Source organism: Thrips palmi, unplaced genomic scaffold (assembly GCF_012932325.1).
Source record: "Thrips palmi isolate BJ-2018 unplaced genomic scaffold, TpBJ-2018v1 HiC_scaffold_15, whole genome shotgun sequence".
NCBI lineage: Eukaryota > Metazoa > Arthropoda > Insecta > Thysanoptera > Thripidae > Thrips > Thrips palmi.
In genome coordinates, this window is record NW_023144624.1 from 3,086,144 (window position 1) to 3,108,359 (window position 22,216).

General features: G+C 63.1%; 1 protein-coding gene across 1 annotated transcript; it reads right to left on the reverse strand.

The window, feature by feature from the left end:
- Window positions 1-2,368: 2,368 nt before the first annotated feature.
- LOC117641068 lies at window positions 2,369-21,156 on the reverse strand. The gene is made up of 8 exons (XM_034378172.1): window positions 21,103-21,156; window positions 20,263-20,558; window positions 19,950-20,063; window positions 18,162-18,324; window positions 17,923-18,045; window positions 17,315-17,458; window positions 17,169-17,231; window positions 2,369-2,608 (listed from the first exon to the last, which is right to left on the reverse strand). The coding sequence occupies exons 1-8, from the start codon at window positions 21,154-21,156 to the stop codon at window positions 2,369-2,371; spliced, it is 1,197 nt and encodes a 398-aa protein (XP_034234063.1).
- Window positions 21,157-22,216: the final 1,060 nt, after the last annotated feature.

Below are 22,216 nucleotides of genomic sequence, written 5' to 3' on the forward strand. Positions count from 1 at the left end.
AGCTGGGTGTAAAGGAGTCGGCCGACAGGGAGGTCAGCCCACGCGTGGTCCAAAACAAGATGGAAACAATAATAGGTCGATTCACGGGCAGGTGAAATTTGGCCAGGTTAGACAAAAGAACCTCGTGAAAACGCAAGTCGCCAAAGGATATTCTTGTGACAAAAGTCGTGGACGATGGAACCAACCGTGGGTGGCGGCGGGGCAGGCTTCGCCTTCTCGCACAGGATGGGCCTGGGCCTCGGCCTGGCGGTCACCTCGGCGACGAGGACGGCGTGGCGGCGGCAGTCCACCACGATGACACGCATGCCGAACGTGCCGTGGAGCGCGCCGTCGGGGAGCGCGCGTACGCCGGGCCGGCCGGGCCGCACGACCACCGCGTCATCCATCTTGCTCCTTCTCGCTCTTCGCACTCACTCACACACTCACTCTCGCGGCATGACTTGCCACAACGCGCAGCGTGGCGGTCACGAGGACCGCCCCGGCGGGTCCAGGATCGCGATCTAAGACAGGTGCGTCGCGGGTCGGAGGCCCTGACGCGGTGCTCGCGTACGCGTCGCTGTGCGTCGCTGTGCGCCCAGGCGAGGCGGGGCCGTGACTGACTGGGGCTGGGCTGGCGTGCCCTGGCGTGCCCGGCCGGCACCGGACTGCCAACACGTTAACGAGTGTGACGCGGTGACACGGCAGTGACGTGGCGGCCTTTTGCATCGCGTCGTCCACAAATTGAAGTACAGTACGCGTCTGTGTGAGTGCCTGTGAGGGTGTGTGTGTGTCGGCGGCACATCACGAGGGTGGGTGGGGGCATATTGGATGTTCGGAGGGATGATGGGGCAGAGCGGCAGAGGGTGTCCGGGGCGCACAGTTTTCTCAATCTCAATATCGGCAGAATGACACAATGAAAGGACCGCTTGTTTTGCTATTTTGGCCGTGCGACGGCGCGTCGTCTGCCCATCCGCGTGCCACGTCGGCGTGCCACGTCGGCGTGCCCAGTGCACCGGCCCTCCTGCTGCCGAGCCCCCCCCCCCTAGTTAGCACCCACTAAACACGAGGCCGAAAAGCCGCGCCGCGTTTCCAATCACCGCCAGTTCGGCTCCATATTAAATACTTTAATCATAAACAAACATTTCCTTTGCTCATGTCCGTGCTACGTATTTTTCGGTTGCAGGAGCACTCGATGGTTATTGAACGATTTTTATTTTCTGTAAATTTAGGCCGGCGCTTTGCCGCTAGGAAATGTTTTGGAGCGTCGTGCGCCGACGAGTCGGCCTCTCGGAAACTCTTCTGATTACGCATTTGGCGTCCGGACGGTCCCGACGGCCCGACGGCCCTCAAAGGGAAGCGGAAGGGGAAGTGCGGCCGGGCGGCTCGGCTGGCCATCCGAATCCGAAATCGTTGCAAAAGGGCGAGGCAGAGGCAGCCTGTCTGGCGCTGCTGCGGCCGGTGCGATAATTTCTTCATACGGACCAGTCAATAATTGGAATGTTGGCAAGCCTGCGGGAGGGGGGGGGGGCTGCGAGGCGGGAGAACCACTTCAGTCTCCGCTCCCGTTTCCGATAGGGGAGGGGTGGAGAGGGGGGGGGAGGTCCCTTGAAACTAGAGGGGAAGCCTCTCACTTGCCATCGTTCTCCCCCTCACAGTGTGGGTCAGGTTTCGGCCCGCCTGACTGCTTCATTCCCATCCCCACTCGGAAAAAGGGGAAAAGGCAGTTAGTTATAAAAAGGCGGCTGTGCCGTCCGCGCATCCACTCGATATCTCTGGCGAATCAACACGACTTGATGTCTGTGGGTGGCAAGCTCGTAAACCAGTAAACCATTAAACCAGCAAACAAGTAAACCAGCGGACCAGTAAACGGCGGCCGGGGAGCGGGGCGTCCTTCTCACGCAGCAGCCCGTTCGGTAGGCAACCCTTCCTGCCCGGGGCTGCTTCCGAGCCGCGCGTTCGTCGCGCTCCCTCCTCCTCGCACGCATGGGGCGTCCCGCGGGAGTGCGAGGCAGACGGAAGGACGAAGCACTGTTCGGGATCGGACTGCTGGCCAGGCGCCAAGCGCTACGCGGGCCGCCCCGAGGGCCGCCCCATGCCTCGGGCGAGTCCTGATTTCGAGAGGGGACGTCGGTCCGTCGGCCTGTCTCTCTCGCACCCATACAGGACGCCCAGCGAGAGCCAGAGAGAGGCAGGGGGGGGGGGGAGAAGAAGACCTCCCGCTCGGAATCATTCTGCTGCGCTCCGCAGCGAGCTCTGCACCGCCTTGACGGACCTGTGACGGCCCTGCACTCGGGGAAGCGGAGTGGATCATTCTGGGGCCATTCCGGACCATTCTGGACCCGTCTGGAGCACGAAGACGCATTGTGGCGACGGACTCTGGGTTGGCCTCCTAGGTACAAGCCGTCTGCCTCACGCCCAGCTTGACCTCCGCCGCCGCGCTGCCGCGCCGCTCCCTCACCTTGTCCTCGGAGATGGTCCTGAGCGCGCTGGCCTCGACGGGCGACATGGGCCCCGTGTCCTTGGTGGTGGTGCGGCCCCAGGACTCCTCCAGGCGCAGCTGGATGCCCGCCAGGGCGGCGGCGTCCTCCTTGGAGCATGGCAGGTCTCCCCCCACCACCAGCTGCACCAGCTGCAACAACAAAAACAACAACATGAGACGGGTACTACGCAGGTATGGGGCCCTTCGCGCGGTGCCGCGCTTCCCTTCCAACGGGTCCCACATCTATTTTCGCTCCGACATCCCCCTTCCCCCTTCCCCAGTCCCTCCGGCCCCTCCTCGCGCCAAAGCGCCCCGCGCGGTGAGTCGCGGCTCTCTTTTATGTTGCTCACCTGGCTGTGGCCGTGCCGCCAGCCCGAGCCGCCAGCCCGCCCAGACCCATTCATTCGGCGCGGACCCATCCACGGACCCGGCGGCCGAATCGCCGTAGCTCGGCAGGGGCGGCCGCGCAGTTACATGTCCAGGCCGGGGCGGGGCGGGGCGGGGCGCGCGCCTCTGATCAGTGATCGCGTTAAAACCACCTCGCCGGGCCTCGCGGCCTGAACCCCAAAACGGGCCACACAGAAAATGAAGTGCACACGGGCCGGGGGCCGGGCTGGGCCGGGCCGGGCGGCGAGCGAGAGCGCCTGGCCGCCAGGCCGCGAACCGACGCGGAAGTAACAGATGCGGACGTATAGTGGAACCTGGCGTGGCACTCGCCCGCCACAATGCCACTCGGCTCGAAGCTTGAAGTCATCACCACGGCATGACGGACCCGCTATGCAGCGCTATGCATGGAACGTAGGGCACTGGGGCACTGTGCAGATGGGCAACGGGAGCAAGCGCCCGCCTGCCCTCCCAGTGTGTGCCCGCCCCGCGCCCGCCCCGTGCCCGCCCCGAGCCTCCAGCCGAGCCCCCAGGCCCTTGGCTGGAGACGGTCCGTTGCCTTGGCGCCTTGGCCCTCGTGGCCCCATGAGCCCCCAGGCCGCCCCAGGCCCTGGGCCCGCCGCGGGCCCTACTGGCCCGTGAAAGTCCGTGTGAGGGTAGGTGAGTTGAGGTGTGTGAACTGAGCAAAGCCGTGCCTGGCCGTGCCGTGGGTCCGCTTTGAGGTTCAGGCCGCCGCACCCCACCCCGCCACGCCACGCCCCGCCCCGCCCCGCCACGCCCCGCCCCGCCCCGCGGCGCACCCCGCGTCTCTCTGCCCACTGGAGCAGGCAAGCGCGACAAGCCCTTCCGCTAAATCTAGTCAGTGTGTGAGAGAGTGTGTTAGCGAGTGTGTGTGTGTGTGTGTGGTCAGCACGCGGCTGGTAAAAACAGAGGGGACACGCCACGCTGCCTCGGCATCCTCTTCATCGAGCGGCGCGGAGCGCGATCGCTTGGAAACTCCCTTTTGAAAAGGTTTAAAAAAAGAACATCTATTTGGAATTAACAAACTGAGCATATTAATAAACGTCATAAATGTGTCACATGTCCAGAGAACAGCAGAGAGGGCGTTAGAAGGGTTCCACCAAAATGCTCGATGTGCTAGGTGTGACTCGATGCTCCGAAATTTTTTTGCATTTTATTTGAAACGAATGGCGGCGCGAATCTTTTCGGAAGTGCGTTTGCCAACGGCGACGAAAACACAAACAGTGGCTGCGGATGTGGTGCGTGTGTGACGTGACGGCGTGTGTTGATTGGAACCCCCGTGAGTTGGCAGTGGCCAGGCAGGCAGGCAGGCAGGCAGGCAGGCAGGCAGGCCTACCCGGTACGGCGCCACGGCGCGCCACGGCGTGCGTGACTGGCAGGGAGCGGGTTGCAAACACTCTCAGCACGTTACTGACTTTTTCCTCATTAATTACGTATTCGTATAAACAGCAATAATACTTAGTATTTTCTTAGTAAGTATGACTAATTTCCTTTGAAAAATTACGCACGAAACAAAATGCTCAGTACATTATTGAATATTTCCTAAGTAGTTCTTTAAAAAAGGAAAAGTACGTATTATGGTTGCACAAATTACTTGCATAAGCACTGACAAAATGAGCAAAAGGTCAGTGCTAAGAGTGAACTGTCTGCGGCTCGTCTTGCTCGGCGTCACTCGGCGTCGCCTCGCTCGCCCCGTGTCCTGCCATCGCCGTGCTGCCGCCGCCGAGCCGCTCCACGCGAAGCGCGAAGCCAGGCTGCTCGTTTCCGTGTGAAATGACTAACGCGATTTGAGCCGCCCAGACGGGCAGGCAGGCAGGGCGCCGCGGCATGCGAGCAAGGCGGGGCAAGGCGCGGTAAGGCGCATCGATGCATTAGCACATTAGTATTAGTGGCCCTCAGCCCCTCAGCCATGCATCAGCGCGTAAACCGCCTCTACACTGCAAGGCAGACATTACGTTTCCAGATTTTTCCTTCAAGAAACTCAATCGGCAAAATCAACCGAAAAATTGCCGAATGTTAAATCAGGGGGAAGAACAAAAGGACGCACGGCCTGGTCGAAAAAAGCCGACCCTCGATGGTACGAACAATTTAGACACGGGATAGCAGTGAGTGAGTGGCGGCACACTGTGTAGTCAGCCTACCCCTTGGCCTACCCTGGTTAGACTGAAACTGTCCGCTGTCCCCTTCGTGCCGCGCGACGTCGCTGTGTTCATAACAGTCGCGCTTGTTTTTTCCGGTGGCAAAATGGCTGCCAACCTCGTAAATCTTGACAAAGACAGTCGTCGTCGCGACGCGGCGGGGCGGGGCGGGGCGGGGGGGCGGGGCGGGGCGGGGCGGGGCGGGGCGGGGCGGGGCGGGGCGGGACGCGGCGGGGCGCGGCGTCCAGGGCAAGTTTGACGACGCTAGGCGAGTCGGACTGCAGAGGGGTGGGCCAGGAATTTGGCCAGCGCTGCAGAGCAGCTTTTTTACTGGTGGGTGACGGAAGCCCGTCCAGGCCGGACTGCGTCGTCTCGCGTCGCCAGCCTCGTGGCCCCAGCAGCCCCCCAGCACACAGTGGGCCAGAAGACCGACGCCGGCGGTCAAAACTCTACACGCGGTTTGAGCTCCAGAGTCGATAAACAGGACTCGAACCGAGCGTGTGACCCCACCAATGGATTCCTCGTGCGGAGAGCAATCCATTGGTGGGATCACAGTCCGATTCGACTCCTGTTTAGCGACTCCGGAGCTCAAAACGCGTCCGGGATTTTGACCGCCTCCGCCGGTCTTCTAGCCCACTGAGCAGCAGCCCCAGGAGCTGCGGACGCAGCCCGCACCTCATCACCTCGGCTGTTTGTGTGCACAGCGCAACCCGTCACAAACTTCGAACCAGCCCGAAGAAAGTACCACTGTACAGGATGTCCTCAACAGTTAGAGTCCGTTGGATTCCTCAGAATGGACATAGGAGGCTGACTTTGAGCCGAGGCATGTTGATGTTGATTTCACTCGAGGCAGACGCAGTCTCCTTCACGTTGGACGGCGCGGCGAACTCGGCGACTCTCATTTCTGGGAGTGCGATTGATTTTTTTTTCCGCGAGCAGCCTGCTCGGAAACACAGCAGCAACCAGTGAGCCACCGGGAGTCCTTCTCGCCCCGTCCACCCCATCCTCGTCATCTCCCTCTCGCCGCTCTCGTCGCCCTCGCCCGCCGCCATTTGTCTTCTTCTCCCCCTTCCTCCCCGTCCAGGCCGTGCAGGCCGTGCAGGCCGCGCGACATATGTTGCAAAGGGCGTGTCCAGCATGGAGGACAAGAGGATCGTGTTCCCGGAGCCCCGGGCCGGGCCGGGCCCGACGCGCGGTGAAGTAGGCCATTCGGCCGCTCGCTGGCGGGGCTGGCGGGGCTGACGGCGACCCCGTGTGTCCGTCGGCGAGGTGCCGCAGTGCCGCAGCACGGCCAGCTTGCCGGGCACCACGCCGCGGTGAGCTCATCTCGGCGTCGATGTCGGCTTTACGGCACCCTTTGCCGGACCGGCTTCCGAGGCCTCTCTCTCGCACTCGCGGGGCGCCCCGTGAGGGTGCGAGTGGTGCGAGAGAGACAGAGCGACCCTGGCAGCGCGCTTTCACAGTGAGTCAGACGGGGCGAGGCGGGGCGAAGAAAGCGCCACTGAATGGCCCTTCGGCTTCGGCCCCCTGCTGCTCACTGTTTCCGAGAGTCGTTTTCGCCGCTCCGTCTCTCTCTCACCCACAAGGCACGCCCCATGAGTGCAAGAGAGGCAGAGCGGCGAAAATGACTCTCGGAATCAGTCTTCTGGCCCCTTTGACGCGCCTTGACGCCGGCGCGCGCGGAGTATCTGCGCGGTTCACTCAAGGGGAAGGCCTGGAGTCTCCGCGGCCGGCAGGCGCGGGGTAGCGACGCGGCGCTACACCCTTTCGCTTGCATTCGCCGCCCCCGTCCAGCAGGGAGTAGCGCCACTGATAAGCGCTCGCGCGTCCTTCGGAGCAAGAGCAAACCCCGCTGCCGCACACCCATGCTGCCCCTTTGCCTCTCGTAAACCACGTGGCTTTGGAAAACCAAACAGTGCCCCCAAGTTTCCTTCCTGGTTTCCTCGCACGAGTCACGAACTGTCCTCATTCTTTTGAAGTGGGAAAAGTGGCCTCTGGTCAAACAAACCCGCTGTGCAGCAGAGCCCTTGGGCAGAGCTGCACCGCTGCACTCTCAAACGGTGAAGCTGTAAGCACGGCGGGACAGGCAACGCAGAACACGCACCCCAGGAACGCCCAAGGCACGCCCCGACGCCTCAGGGCAGGCAGTGGAAGCCACAGCCCGCCGGCCCTGCTGGCCAGGCCGCCCTGCCACTCAGTGAGGCAAGGCGCAGTCAGGCCACACACAGTGGGCCAGAAGACCAGAGGAGGCGGCCAAAACTCCAGAGCTCCAGAGTAGCTAAACAGGACTCGAACCAAACGTGTGACCCCACCAATTGATTCCTCGTTCGCAGAGCAATCCATTGGAGGGGTCAGAACTTCGGTTCGAGTTCCATTTAGCGACTCTGGAGCTCAGAACGCGTCCAAGATTTTGACCGCCTCCACCGGTCTTCTGGCCCACTGTGCGCTGGCCCTGCGACCCTGCCGGCCTTGCGGCCCCGGCTCGCTAGATCCGCCTCATTCAATCGAGTCTAACAATAACAGTTCGCCGTTTTCGCGAGAGAACGTCTCTGCCCGAGGCGCAGCCAATGAGTCGCCTCCCTGTCGCGTGCCGCATTGGCTGAGCTCCTAATGAGGAAGGGGGAGAGGAGGGGGAGGAGAGAGAGAGACAGAGACAGCGCGAAAGGGAGGGAGAGAGACAGAGTGGAACACGCGTGGCGGCGCGCCAACGCGCTCCGCTGTGTCTGCACAGGTAGAGGATGCAGTCATCCCCAACCAATCAGTTGAAACTTCTTGGACAAAAGAGAATCAGCTAAAGAGCGGCCAATATTTTGGTGAAGTCTCCGAAACGGCGACAACGGCGTGCAGGGCACCATGCCAGCAGGGCCAGCAGGGCCACGGGCACGGCCGCCCTGCCCGACGACCCTGGCAGAGCAAGGACCCGCAAGGACTCGAATCGCAATCGCAATTGCAACGTGCTTCCGCGCTGATTCGGAAACGGCTTGGGTCCAAAGGGGACGGTTGTTGCCTTAAGGACGCTTTTAAGCCAAGGCCTCCGCGCCGCCGTCGTCGTCTCGGCCGTCTCGGGCGTCTCGGGCCAGCCATTGGGGGAGCCCCGGCCATGGCCCCGGCCGCCCCAGGAGTGCCCCAGGGTCGACAAGGAGTGGGACAAGGAGTGGGACACTGGTGAAGAACTGGCGTGAGAGAGAGAAGTGTTGTTCTGTGTAGGGAGGCGCCAAAAAGAAACACGTAAGAACAGGAAAAAGCGGGAAAACGGAAAGAAACGAAGAACACATAATAAATCTTTCGGCGACAAGGGAAAATTTAAATATAATTTCCCTATTTTGATTAAATTTTTTTAAAGAGTATTCAGAATAATTGTTTAAAATTTCGCGAGAAAAAAAGGTTTGAAGGACAGAACTGCCTAATTTCGTTTGACAACTCGTTAGCTGGTATTCTTGCCGCCCCTGGACGCGCGCCCGTCCGGGCTCTTTCAGGAGTCGCGTTGCTTGGCGTTGCTTTGGCGTTGCTTGGCTCGGCGGTTCTCGCGGTCTGTCGTTACGCAACGAGCATCGCGGTGCATGTCGGTGGCGAAAGACCGCCGCGCGCGGCCGCGGCGATGATGGCCGTCGTCGCGGAGGTTCTTCACCCGGTTCGCACTGCCCTCGGCACTGCCCGCTAGGCCGGCTCGGCCGGCTAGGACGAGTCCAATCCCGACGCCGTCAAAAATTATAAATAGGTTCTCGTCTGCCCAGGCCAGCCCTTGGACCACGACCAGCGCGACGCGGGGCGGGGTGGGGCGGGGTGGGGCCCGGCGGGGTGCAGTAGGGTGGGAGGCCGGGTGGCGACCACTCGGCCCACCTCACCCCGGCCTGGACGAGGCCTGGACTAACCTAATCATACCTAACCGGGCTTAACGATGCCTTCAGCAAAACCCAAACACACCAGGCCAGCACGCCGACAAGTAGTTCCCGCCCGTCCCCAGACCGCCCCACTGGGCCCAGCCCGGCCTGCCGCAACGCGTCTCGCCCCGTAGCGCCGTGCCGGGCCGCCGAGCTACCAGCAGTTGAGATGCAAAACGGAACTTTGTCGTTTCTCCCGCCGGTTGTCGCCCGTTTTATCACAGAGAGAGAGGCGGGGCGGGGCGGGGCGGGGCGGGGCGGGGCGGGCAGCAGGGCGCGGCCTGGGCGGCCAGGGCCTTAAGACGCCATGTCAAACTTCTCGGCGAGGTCCCGGCGAGTCAACACCCCCACACCCACAGCGCAGCGCCCCGCAAACTAAGGCCGAGGTCGCGACCCTCTAACCTCATCCACCCCGCCCGCCCCGCCCCGCCCCGCCCCGCCCCGCCTGTACAAGCCACGATAGCATGAAAACGAGGAGAAAACACGGCAGATTAGCGCGTCATGTGTCGCGGAATGGCGACCCTTTGGAAGATGCACGGCAGCCGACTCGGAGCGGTGCCAGCAACGACAAAGATGGAGGGTGGGGGAGGGGAGGGGGAAGGGCGACCGCCAAACGGCCAAGCGACGGGCAGCGCGACGCCGCCCGCGACTCGCCGCGGGACGGGCGAGGCCTGCCTGGCCGAAGGCATGAGCCGAAGGCCTACGCCCCTCTGCCGCACCAAAGTGCCCGAGTCCCGCGCGTTGTCGAGTCGGCTGGGGTTGTGTTATTGTGTGTCTCATTTACCCGCAGCCAGCCAAGCCGTCTGTCTGTCCGTCAGCGTGTCATCGCGCGGCGTGGTCCAGCGCGCGGCCTGCGAGCGGGCCTGCTTGGCCGCGGCCAGGGCGCGCCTCGCCGAGCACGGCGCGCACCCATGCCATTGAGCGCGGCTTTGGTTTCACCGTGTTCAACCCGATCATAACTCAGCCCCCCCCCCCCCCTTCCCCGTCGCCGTCAGCCGCGCCAACCAGCCAGAGAGTGGCGGAAAAGAGAGGGGCCGGGGGCAGCCGGGGGCGGGGGAATTCCTCGGGGCTCAACTCCCGGCTAATTTTCAGCCGGTGCCAAATCAGGCACACACACACACACACATACACATGTGCGTACACAAAGAACTAAAACACACACAAGAGCGCGCGCACGCACACACACATGCTCGCACACACAGAGGAAGATAAAGGGGAAGGGCGGCCGAGACTTTCACACAGGTGGTGCCCCGAGCAGCCCCGAGCAGCTCCAAGCAGGGGCCAGCGATGGCCCAGGCAAATATTTGCAGTCCTCAGGGGCGCCTCGGACGGTTTGATACCTTGACACGGCCCCGAGTACGGCCCCGAGTACGGCCCCCATCCCTTGCATCCTTCGGCCGCCTGGACCTTATTTTCGCAGAGTCGCCAAGGACACGGGCAGGCGCGCGCCTGGCCAGGCCTGGCTTGTCCTCGGCCACGAAGTGCGCCCGAACGTCGGAAGTTTGGCGCGGCTTCTACTCACTTTGTCCTCAACGAGGTGGGAGAACGACTCGAGGCGAATGCGCCGGGTGTACAAGATGCAGATGTTCTTGGGGTCGGACAGGCGGCGGCGGCGACGCACGCGCCTGGCCTCGGCGGCCTCTTCGTCGTCCTCGGAGAACATCTTCCAGAGGCCGTGGCGCGGCACGACGACGGCCGGCGGCGGGGTGGGGGCGTCCTCCACCAGCGTGTCCTCGTCCTCCTCGTCGTCCCCATCTTGCTGCTGCTCCACGGCGCCCGGCACGTCGTCCGCGTCCTCCCGGACGCCACCGCCGCCGTCGTCCTGCGGCCTCGGCGCCTCGCCGTCGTCGGCGACCGGGGCGTGGGCGGCGATGGACGAGCGGAAGATGTTGAGGGCGCACTTGGTCACCTCGGAGACGCGCGAGGACAGCGTGCTGCTTTTCCGGGCGCCATCCCGGGCCGCCATGGGGCCATCACGGCCGCCAGGCCACTGCCATGGCGCCACTAGGACCAAACGGCCCCCCTGGACCACCTGGACCACCTGGACACCAGCGGCTACAGGGCGTGCACAAACCACGTGACACGCTCGACGGCCACGTGACTTGTGCGCGCACAGCCTCGCTGCTCGCAACTGTTTACGAGGGACAATCGCATCCTGGCGGTGGCGCGGGCTTTGCCTCGGCCTTTCGCGGTCGTTCGGCACTGCGAGTCCATGAAGGGGAGGGGGAGCCTTTGATCCGTGGTGCAGGTGCGTGCATCCCGACTGCAGGGGTAAATATAGGGCAGCAGGCAACACGCCGTAGCTAGCACAATGCCGGGCTTGGGCCCCGCCCTGGGGCCCGCCCTGGGGCCCGCCTTGGGCCCCGCCCAACACTGCCAACACACGTCACGTGGCCGCGCACCCACACACCAACACACACTCCCCCCTCCCACCTCGCAAACACACACACACGCACACACACACACACCCTCACACCGCGTAAAAGGGCGTTAACCGTGCACCGCACTCGAAACGTTCGCCAGGTTCAGAACTGATGCGGGCATAAAGGAGCAGTCCCGGCGAAAAATAACTGATGTGTGTGTGAGTGTGCGCGCGCATGTGTGTGTTGGTGTGTGCGCACGAGTGTTTGAGCAGCGGGTGTTTGTGAGTGTTGTGTTATGTACGGCAGAAAAGGCGAGCGAAAACGGGCCAGAGGCGATTGACATCAAACACGAAAAGAGGGGCTCTGTTTTACCTGAAACACGAGGAGGAGGGTTATCACGGAGTTAAAAAAGAAAAAGTGGGGCAAGCTAGCTTCCAGCCTGGCTATGATGATAAAGTACCGTTATCGGCAAATTGATAAGGGAGAGTGGACAGAGGATACCGCGGGGTAAACATGACATTGTCGGTCGGTGCATAAAGCGACCACCGCCCCCTTCGGTCGTTCGGTGTTCGGTCCGCGCTACGCCACGGATTTCCAGTCGGCACTGTCCATTGCCACGGCGGGTTGCCGGGGGGGGGGGGGGGTCACTTCAGCGGCCCTGCGCTGCAGACGGCCGGGGTGTCGGGGGCTGTGCGCCCGGGGCGCCAGGGCAAGCGACAGGGCAAGCGCCAGGGCGCCAGGTCCCAGGGAGGCGATAGCATATCTAGCCCGATAAGCAGGGAGGGAGGCTCAGCAGAAAAGTCACTGCCCAATAAACCATTTTCCAGGCTGAGTGAAACCGAGACGGCGAGGCAACAGGCGCCGCACCGCCGGCCAGAGGAGTGTGTGTGTGTGTGTGTGTTTGAAAAAGATGAGCCTTTTTTTCGGCATTCCTTCAGGCGCGACGGAGGCCCTCTAGGATGAGCGTGTTTGAGCTACAGCAGTGAGTGTATCTTAGGGGGTGTGTGTGTGTGTGTGTGTGTGCGTGTGTACGTGCGTGAGCCTGTGCGTGCGTGCGCCTGTGTGTCTTCGGGCGTGTGTGCCGAGCGGGCGCGCCTTCCCAAATGTGCAACAGTCCTTTCCGAGAACACTTTGGCATCGGACTTCAAATTTGGCGGATCGCGTCATGCTTTCGCGATGACGGCGATGACGTCCTCGCTCCGACAATACGGGGATACGAGTGTGGGTTCTGCGGGTTCCGGTTCCAATATTTGAGAGGTCACCGCTAACTCGCTGAGGCCGCTTTAGGCCGCCTTAGGCCTTAGGCCTGCACCGCCAGGAGCTATTTCTAGAGGCAAGTAACGCGGCAAGTCGCAGGCCTGGCCGGCATGGCCTGGCCGGGCATGGAGCCCGTCGCTGGCCAGGCCCAGTGCACTGCCAGGCCGGCCGGCGCGCTGTCGGCAGCACGCTAAAGCTGCCGCTATCAACGAGGTCTTCATTGCGAGGATACGGAGAGCAGACAGAGGTGCCGAGCCGAGGCCTCCGATGATGCGGCGTGGCGCGCTGGCGCGGCGGGACTTACACTGCCGAAAAGCGGGGCCGAGGCCGCCGAAGGGGGTTCACTATCACGACACTACGCGGGGCGCGGGGCGGACCGGGCCCGCGGGGACATCATGCACGCCACACACAACCACTGCACTGCAAGCCGATCCTCCTTGTGCACACACTCCGCTTGACGTTCAAGAGCGACGCGACGCGCGCGGTCCGTCTGTCCGTCCGTCCGGCTCGCGGTTTCTCGTCGTCGTGGGACTCGCGACGCCAAGCTGCGCGACGCCGGTCTGGCGGGTCCGTGGGTCCGAGCCGTCCGCGAGTAGCAAGCCAACTGACCGGCCACGCCGCCGCCACGCCGCCACGCCACACCGCGGTGCCGCGGCACACCGGCCGGCCGGCAGGGCAGCCGCCGGCCCCTCCCCCTCCCTGGTCCCTGCGCCCCCCTTCTCCCCCCCCCCCCCACGTTCAATCCGAGGAAGACACCTCGGCTTTCCATGGCCAGCCTTAGGGACGATGATCAAGCGTGTGGCGCAGCAAGGGACAGGGGGTGGGGATGTGGGGTGTCGGGGGCGTGAACCCAAACCCCCGTCCCCCTCCCCCCAGCCGGCTGCTGTCTTGTCGCTCCGACGGGACGTGTCAGCGATCTGCTTGGCGTGCGCGGCACTCTGTCCGTCTGTCTGTCCGTCCGTCTCTCTCTGGTGTTTTAGCAGCAGGCACGGACGGACAAACACGCGCCTCAGACTTATACGGCCAGCGTCTGCCGGGCCTGGCCGGGCCTGGCCGGGCATGGCCGGGCATACATCGCGGGGGGGTTTACCTTAAAAGCATGGCACGCTGCTAGCAGGGCTGCGATCCACATCGATAGTGCCACACACACACACACACACACACACACACACACACACACACACACACACACACACACACACTCACAAACACAAACACACATGCAAACACCTTCAGGACGCCACGAGGGCGAGTATTTAGAGACCGAAATCCAGGCATGTCCAAAAACGTAAGTGTCAGTCGATTTTCGCGACGATACCAGCGCGTGTCGGAAATGAGGCCAGGCAAACGGCCCATCTACGTTGAGCAAGAGCGCGTTGTGCTCGGACCGGCTCGGACTTTGACTCGAACCGCGGTCCTGCCCGGCCCGGCCGGGCGGCCGGCGACCACTCACTCCACTCGTCAGAGTTTCCGCAGCCCCGCCGCACCGTCAGGCTTGCCGCCAGGCTTGCCGAAGGCCCATCAGGGCCCTGGTAGTCATCCTCGGACCAATCCGGCCGATTCCTGCGGCCCGCGGCGACTGACTGAACTCACTGAACGCACCCCGGCACTCCGGCACGCCCTGGCACGCCGCGCCCACCCGGCCTGGGCCTGATTAGCATGTCCCAGCCCCGAGCGGTAACGAGGCACCCGGAAAGCCCGGACAGCCGCCCCCGGACAGCCCGCGGCGCGCTCCCCATGCATACCTAAGGACAGTCCGGGACAGTCTGGCTCGATCTTCTTGTTAGCCGGCAGTCGATAGAGGACGCCCCGCCCTGCCTCGCCGCGCCCCGCTCCTTCCCGCCCCGCCTCGCTCCTTCCCGGCCCGGCCCGGCCCGGCGGCGGGAAATTGAATAAGGCGATGCCTGGCTGGAGTAAAGCCTGATGAAGTAATTACCCAAGTCAATGGGCCGGCCACCGTACAGCAAGGCAAGGCACAGCCAACCAGGGCTAACCAAATTCCCTCGGTCGGCTGCGGCGGTGGGGCCCTTCGAGGGGCGGCGGGGGCTCTGCGCGGGAAATAGCGGCGCCGACGCCGGGAGTCGAACCAGCGGCGCCGCGGGCAGAAAACGGGATTGAGTTGATGGCCGTGTATTCATTCAAACGCACCTCACTGAGCGCACGCGGCGCACGCGGCGCACGCGGCACGGCGGGCCGTGTTTACTCGCGTTTACAGCGAGGTGTAAACAACAACACAGCATCCACGACGCGGCCAAGCGAAGCCAAGCGAAGCCAAGCGCACCTCCAGATCCGCGGCGCCCCGCTTCCCGGCCTCTGGCTGCCTCTGGCCCCACCGGCCGCCACCAGGGCCTCAGGTGGGCTGTGCCGGGCTGGGCCACGGGGCACCTCTGGCGGTGACCACATCTTTCCAGGAAAGCGACAAAGTCTCGAAATAAGGCGGCAACAGGAAAAAAGGTACGCGCATGACATTTAAGTGCCGCCGGGGTCGAAGAGCGACAGCCGGGCGCGTGGGCAGAAAAACCCAGCCAAGAAAAGATGGGCACTTGCTAAACGCCTCGCTCCGCCGCCAAAAAAGGATGAGGAAGTCTTGCCAGGTTTTAAACGTCGCTAGACCCAGATAAAGGCGACACGGCAGCTGAAAAATGCGCCGCGTTTTGTCGCCTCGATTTGAAGTAGTCCCGCGGGTTTGTTTTGCAGAGAGTTTGTTTTGCAAAATATATCTTCCCTCCCGGTGCCGGTCCTTGGCAGGCAATCTGCACACGTGTTTGCCCTCTCTCTCTCTCTCTCCCCTCTTCCTTCCCCTGTCGAGGCACTCGACGCCGCCCGCCCTGCTGCTCCAGTGCCCTGCCTATAAAATAGGATCAAAGTAACGCCCCCGGGCCTCGGTCCTGGAGTCGTTGGCGGCGACCAGGCGCCCGGGTGCAGAACAGGGCTGCTCTGAGCGGGGCCCGCGCGCCGGCCGGAGAGAGACAGTTAGTCTGGCCGTCAGCCCTCCGCAGCGGAGACGCAACAGCCCTTTTGATTGGAGCTGACTGCGAGAGCGGGACAGTGAGAGAGAGGCGGAGCGGGCGGAGAGCGCCGAGCTAACGACGGCGGCAGGCAGTGGGCCTTTCATTAGAAGCCCCGGCCTTCCTCCCGCAACGCCACGGCGCAGCGCCACCGCCTCACCGCCGTCATAGAGGACGCGATGATGATGCCGCGACGGCATCGCCTCGCGCAGCGCCTCGCAGGTCGCATCGGCGCCAAAGCGGAATCGGTGCGTCGTCTGCTCGGCTCGCCGCGCTGCGCCGCGTCTGGCCCGGCCCAGCCCGCCCACGCTCGGCTCGGCGCAGCGCTAGCGCAGCGCGTCTCCTCTCTCTCTCTCTCTCTCCCTCTCCCTCCATTCTCCATCCCGGCCGCCCGGGCACACCAGCTTTCCGCAAATATTTGTTCTTCGCATGCAGCACCAGGTCCCCCTCCCGCTCCCCGCCCCCACTCCCCCGCTACCCCGGGCGTCTCAATGCGGACTCAAGCTGCCCTTTTAGCAACATCGGGATGGGGTCGCGCTGCCGCGCCGCTGCCGCCTCTGCGCTGCCGCCGTCCCGCCGCACAGTGGGCCAGAAGGCCGGCGGAGGCGGCCAAAACTATAGACGCGTTTTGAGCTCCAGAGTCGCTAAAGAGGCCTCGAACCGAACGTGTGACCCCACCAATGGATTCCTCGTCCGGAGAGCATTCCATTAGTGGGGTCACACGTTCGGTTCGAGGCCTGTTTAGCGACTCTGGAGCTCAAAACGCGTCTAGAGTTTTGGCCGCCTCCGCCGGCCTTCTGGCCCACTGTGCGCTGTCCCCGTGGCTCGCATTGTCAAGCGCCAAGTCGCTCCAACAATATTTTCTCGGTTTCGCCCCCGGGGAAAAGCGGAAAAGCGCGAGAGGCCGAGGCAGGGCGGAGCAGGGCGAAGCCAATGCCGGCCGGAGGCGCGGTGGTACGCCGCGGAAAAGGAAATAAATCCCGGGACGAAATTAGAGGCGGAGGAAAATTGAAAACCAATACTTTCCGCGCCGCTGCACGCGGCGATGCGCGGCGAGGCCGATGGTCATTAATCCTCTTACGGCCCCCAAGAAAGAGCAAATCATTAAGTCTAATTTGCGGATGAGCGCGGCAGGGCTGGGCGAGGCGGGGCCCGGTAAGGGGAGCAAGGAATTAGCGGGGAGGGAACCTCTGGCCGACAAATACAGAGGCAGCTAGCCGGGATCAAATATTTACCTCAGCAGAGTAATCGGCGTGGTGGAGCGCGGTGCCGGCAGGGCCAAGCAGCTCATCTCGCAGACACACAGACATAACCGAACATCTGCACAGCCGCGGCCTCGGATCGGCCCGGCCGAGCGGCTTTAAATTCAACTGCAATTCTTCATCGCTCGGACTCAATTAGGGCTACAACCAAGGGCACTGTAAACAGTGCTGGCAAGCAGCGCTAGCTCCGGAAGCTCGGATAAATTCCCATACGGAATCTATCCGAAACCCCCCGTAAAAGCCCATCCGAAAGACGGCTGAATGCCGAAAGCCCCGTTGAATGCACGCCTGAAAGCCCGTCTGAAAGGCGGTGCCGGAGAGAACGAGAGCAGGCGAGGGGGCACCCCGTCTGAAAAGGCGGCACCAATAAGGGTAAAAAATGAAGCCTCCACTTACGTGGCAGTACTGCCGGTTGGTGCTCTCCTTGTCCTCCTCGTCCTCGTGGTCGGGGTCCTTCGCCTGCGAGGAACACAGCGGGTGTCAAAGTCAAACAGAATTTTCGGAGAATGGGGCGGGGGAAAGGGGAGGGGGGAGTGACTCACCAGTGCCGGGAACTCTGCCCGCAGCTCGGCGCACCACTGCTGGTAGGGCGGGCCGCACGCCTGCACCTTGGCCTGGAAGTCGCGCACCTCCCTGCACAGCGGGGCGTTGCGCTCCAGCTCCACGCGCGACTCGCGCATCCACTCCTGGAGGACAAGGAGAACGTGTCGGACTGCGGCGTTCTTGGCGGCCATGGCGCCGGCGACAAGACCGTCAAGACGGCGGCACCTACCTCGAGCAGGGTGAGCACGGAGCGCTGCCATGGCGGCACCTCCACCAGCAGGCAGGCGGGGGAGTCCCTGCGGCGGCCCCGGTCCGACGGCGACAGCGAGGACCTCCTGGAGTTGGGCGCGCAGGACAGCACGGCGGGCGTGGCGGTGGTCGGGGGCGGCGGGCCGGCCGCCACCACGCCGGTGCCCTTGTTCTCCTCCATGGGCGTGGTGGCGGGCGAGCTGGTGGCGTGGACGACGCCGGCCAGGGCGCCGCCGGGCGCCATGCTGCCGGCCAGCCCGAACGCGCCCCCGCCGAAGATGCCCGCGCCGCCCAGGGCACCCGCGGACCGGCCGCGGGGCAGGCGGAGCGAGCCCCCCGACGACGGCCAGGGCGCGGCCTCGGGCAGCGTCAGGTAGCGCGACGACTCGTAGGTGACCCGCGGCATGGACCGCGACCGCGGCCGCAGGTACGGCCTGTTGGCCAGGAACTCGGCCGCCGCCGTCACCGGGTCGGAGGAAGCCTGCGACCGACAGTCGCGGCGAGAGCCTCTCATAAGTGCTTGCTGATGTTGGCCATTCATAAATTGGTGAAAACGGAAACTCATTTTTTGTTCCCCCAGATTCCGATTGTGCTTACCGTCCCTCCAGTCGGGTGCTCGGGGGAGTCGAAATCGGGTAGGTTTTGCAGTTGCTTCTGAAAGGCGAGGATCTCCTGCTCGGGAGTGTCCTTGTGGACGGCCTTGGCGATGTTGGCGTGGGACTTGGAGCGCCGCTTGTTGGACTGCCGCAGCGTAGAGAACCTGGAAGTGGGTCAAGGTCACAAACTGGGTCAAGGTCGGCCAAGGTCACATCGAGGTCATCGTGGGCTTCAGCGGCCACGAGAAGCCGACGCTGATCTCGTGAAGCAGCAGTATTGGTGACGGCATTCTCAAGGAACTGTTGACGTTACAGGGTACTCGACGCACGGTGGCCCTACACATCGACATCCCTCATGCAGCAGGCTCAGCAGGCCCAGCAGGGAGCCCCAACAGGTGCAGTGAGTCTGTTTGGAACCTCGTGAGGCACACGACGTGAGTGGAGGCAGACCTTCAGCCTTCAGGTGGGATCAGGCAAAGTCTCGACGACTACCAAACTAGAGCTCAGTTGTTTGTTTTCATCGGGACTTTGACTTCTCGCGACGGCAAGGGCTGCCAGGGCTGCCCCAGGCGGTGACGGAACACACAGGCGGCAAGTGACACATTTAAGTACTCAACTTCCCTAATGTTTGTGCTGTTGCTTTAATGTGAGCGTTCATTTCCAAGCGAAGACGCTCTGCAGAGAAACGGCCGGAGAGTGGCACGAGTCTTTAATACGACACTGCTACATTGTTTAGCTGGCTCAGTTTTTAACAGTTGGGCGTGAGGGATCTCTCTGAGGTCCCGTGTGCAGGGCGCCGAAACTGCTCTCCGGCGAACAATAGCTGTCACATTTGAACTGAGCCACATTAGTCTGCGTGCAAGGGGGACACGACACCGACAGTGCATTTTGTGACTTGGTTGGCAAGACGAGCTTGTTAGCAGAGCATGCCCGACTCCCAGCATGCCTGTCTAGAACTAGTCACGGTGTGCCGACTAGGCTAAGGAGAACTGGCAGCCTCCCTTACGTCACAACACTTAGCGTTCAATACACAGATCTACTCAGAGACGTGGAGAGTGGCCGAGGCACAGACCGCGTCCGACTACCTAATACAGTAAGGCAAATCCGGTGCAAGAAGAAAGGGTACGGTTCGCCCAGAAAAAACAATTTGGGTCCAGCTCCGGACTTCGGGTACAGCCGGGTGGAGATTAGAGACAAGTCCAGTTCTTGCTCAATCTGCACCGCGGAGCCCTCTACAGACAAGGTGTCTTGTGAAATTCGTTTATTTTTCTGGGTGTGAGAAAATGAACAGGCTGTTTCCATTTCTCGACCCCTTCTTGCCCTAAAGTGTGAGCCAGACAACACAGGGTGCCCACGGAACCGGGAGTACACGGCAGTCATGCCGTCCTGCCGAGCCATTCCGAAGAGTCGCTTGGTCGCTCTGTCTCTCTCGCGCCCTAACGCCCCGCGAGGGCAAGAGGGACAAAGGGACGAAACGACTTCAGAATCAGGCTGCTCTGACAAAGCGTCACGCGGGGCTGCCGCGCCAAGCTGTGACGCCGTGGTGGTAGGCAAGCCCGGTGTACAGCCATGCCGGCGGGACAGCATGGTGACGGCGTCCTCGACGGCGTCCTCGACGGCGTCCTCGACGGCCCTCGACGACGCCCTCGACAGCGTGCCCCCGGGCCGCGGGCCACCCTGCAGGCTGCAGGTGGAGTACTGTGCCGACACGACGGGGTGCCGCGGGGCGAGTGCCAGGGGGCTCGGGTGACATAGAGTGTAAGGGAGTTAGCTCTGACCCTGGACGTACAAATTGTCGGGTACCACCAAGCTGTCAGTGTCCACGTTGCAGGCAATGTTGGCCTGAGACTTGGATCGGGGCTTCCAGTGCTGCAGCGGCGCAGTGAGGCGGCACGCGGACAAACTGCACAACCCACGCAGGTTAGGTTAGGTCCAGGCAGCGCCACTGCAGCGGCCAGGCAGCGCCACTGCAACGGCCGGCCGGAACGCTGGCAGAACGCGCGCGCGCACTCGGAGGACCCCGTCGTCGACTTGATCGTCATCATGATCGCCAGTGCGGCGAGCACGACCCTCGCCGGCACGCCGGCCCACGCGGCACCTACCTGAAGGACGCCCTCGGCTTGTGGTGCAGGTGGAGGGTGAAGTTGGGCAGCAGCAGGCCCGCCCCCAGCCCGGCCCCCAGACCCCCCGCCCCCAGGCCGGGCGAGCCCGGGGGCGGGGACACGGACGACGGCGCGGAGGCGAGGCTCTCCCTGGAGGCCGCGTTGCGCAGCAGGTGCGAGAAGGCGTACAGCGTGCTCTGCATGGCGGGCTCGATGCCCAGCCCCGCGGCCGAGCTGCCGGAGTCCCGCGGCACCAGCGACCCCAGCCTGCTGTCCGGCGCCTGCGTCTGCGCAGCCTGCGGGCAGAGACGCGCCGTCACCAGCACACAACTTGGCGGCGCCGACCGCGCCGACCATGCGCACAGATAGCGGATCGTAAAGTGCAACACTGAGTCACTAAGTTGTCCACGAGACGTCATTTTGAAGCCAGACAACTTGGTGAATTAAATGAGTTGTACTCGGATGCGAAAGAGGTTTGACTGAGAAAATGTTAAATAGAACAAAAATTGAACGAAATGCTGACCCGAATGAACATTGAACTAACGGTACACGATCACTACACAAACACAGGCACAAAACTACACGTAAAAATCTACGCAAAACAGCTCATCTAAGGAACCAAAGGATTGAAAGTACTAGGAAAATGCACTAGGCAACATCGCATGTCAGAAAGAAAAGGAAAACTGGAGAAATGTTAGTGAAGTCAGGAAGGAAAGGAAAGCGAATAGAGCAAGAAGGAGAGAAGAGCACTGTTAAAACATTTTGCAAAAAAAGTGCCTTGGTTTCTTTTTCACACAAAAAAGCGAGAAAACGGGTTTGTTTTTAAACAGTGCTTTATACCAGAAGGTGTGAGAAGGCGAACAAGGTCGACTGCATGGCCAGGGCGGGCTCCATGGCCAGCCCCACGCTGTGCGCCGCCGCGTGGCTCGAGTGGCCTGCGTGGCCCGTGTACCCCGCGAGCCCCGCGAGGCCCGCGCCGTGGCCCAGCAAGCTGGGGTCCGCGGTGCGGGGTTGCGGGTGGTCCGCGCGGTCCGCGGCGCGGGGTTGCGGCGGGGGTGGCGGGGGAGCGGAGAGGAGGGAGTAGGACGTCCTGGGCTGCGCAGCAAAAGGATCGAAGAGAAGAAGGATCTTCATCAGGAGTTGCCACTCTGAGTTGCCTCGCCACTCTAAACAGCTAACTAGCTCGCCGGAGGACTCCCGCTCGGCTCGACTCCGGCTAGTGCCGTGGCCGAAGGACCGCCAGCCGCCAGCAGTGACTCCCAAGAGGCCGGCGAGGAGGGGACCGGAGGCCGGGGGGGGACGGGGTCGAGAAAAACTGGCAATCAGGTTCGCGGGGGCGAACAGCGAGCCGGCCACTGCTCCGCGCTCCGCACCGCTCCGATCGAGTGACGGCGTGGCGAGGACGGCCCCGACGGCCGCACTGCAGAGTGAAGCAGAGTGAAGCGACCCACAAAGGGACTGGCAGTGGCGTGGCGACGCGTAGCGACGCGACGCCCTGCCAACAAACTCCCCGGTCCTTGTGAGGGTGGCGGTACTTCGCCGGGACCGGACGGCCGGCTGGGGCAGGGGAGGGCCCCGCCCCGCCCCGCCCCGCCTCGGACTTGGGCGTGGGACTTTGTGTCTTCCCCGACAGGATCTCTTTCAGCAAGTTTCGGGTGGGCCGCGGTGGCCGGGCGGGCGGCAGTGCGCGGCGGCGGCAGCATTCCTGGAGGTTACGGACCCCACCCCACTCCCTTCACCGGCGCCGAGTCCACCGAGTGCTCAGGGCCGGGCCGCCCGCCCCCAACCCCAATGCCTCGCCCGGCCTCGCTGCCTCGCCGCCTCGCCCCGGTGCAGCGCGTTAGTGTAATCCCAGTAATGCCCGCCAGGCGGCACGCACACACACACACACACACACACTCACCGCCTGGCTTACGCTTGCCCGTGCTGCACCTCAATTCAAATCGAAGCGCCC

What these genes read in the sequence shown, in the direction of transcription:
- LOC117641068 (XM_034378172.1), bottom strand. Translation starts at nt 21,156, where the DNA reads ATGGAGCCCGCCCTGGCCATGCAGTCGACCTTGTTCGCCTTCTCACAC. An exon ending in GGGCAGAGTTCCCGGCACTG is followed by an intron (nt 17,232 to 17,314) that starts GTGAGTCACTCC and finishes TGTTCCTCGCAG; the next exon opens with GCGAAGGACCCCGACCACGA. An exon ending in CCAACCGGCAGTACTGCCAC is followed by an intron (nt 2,609 to 17,168) that starts GTAAGTGGAGGC and finishes TTGTTGTTGCAG; the next exon opens with CTGGTGCAGCTGGTGGTGGG.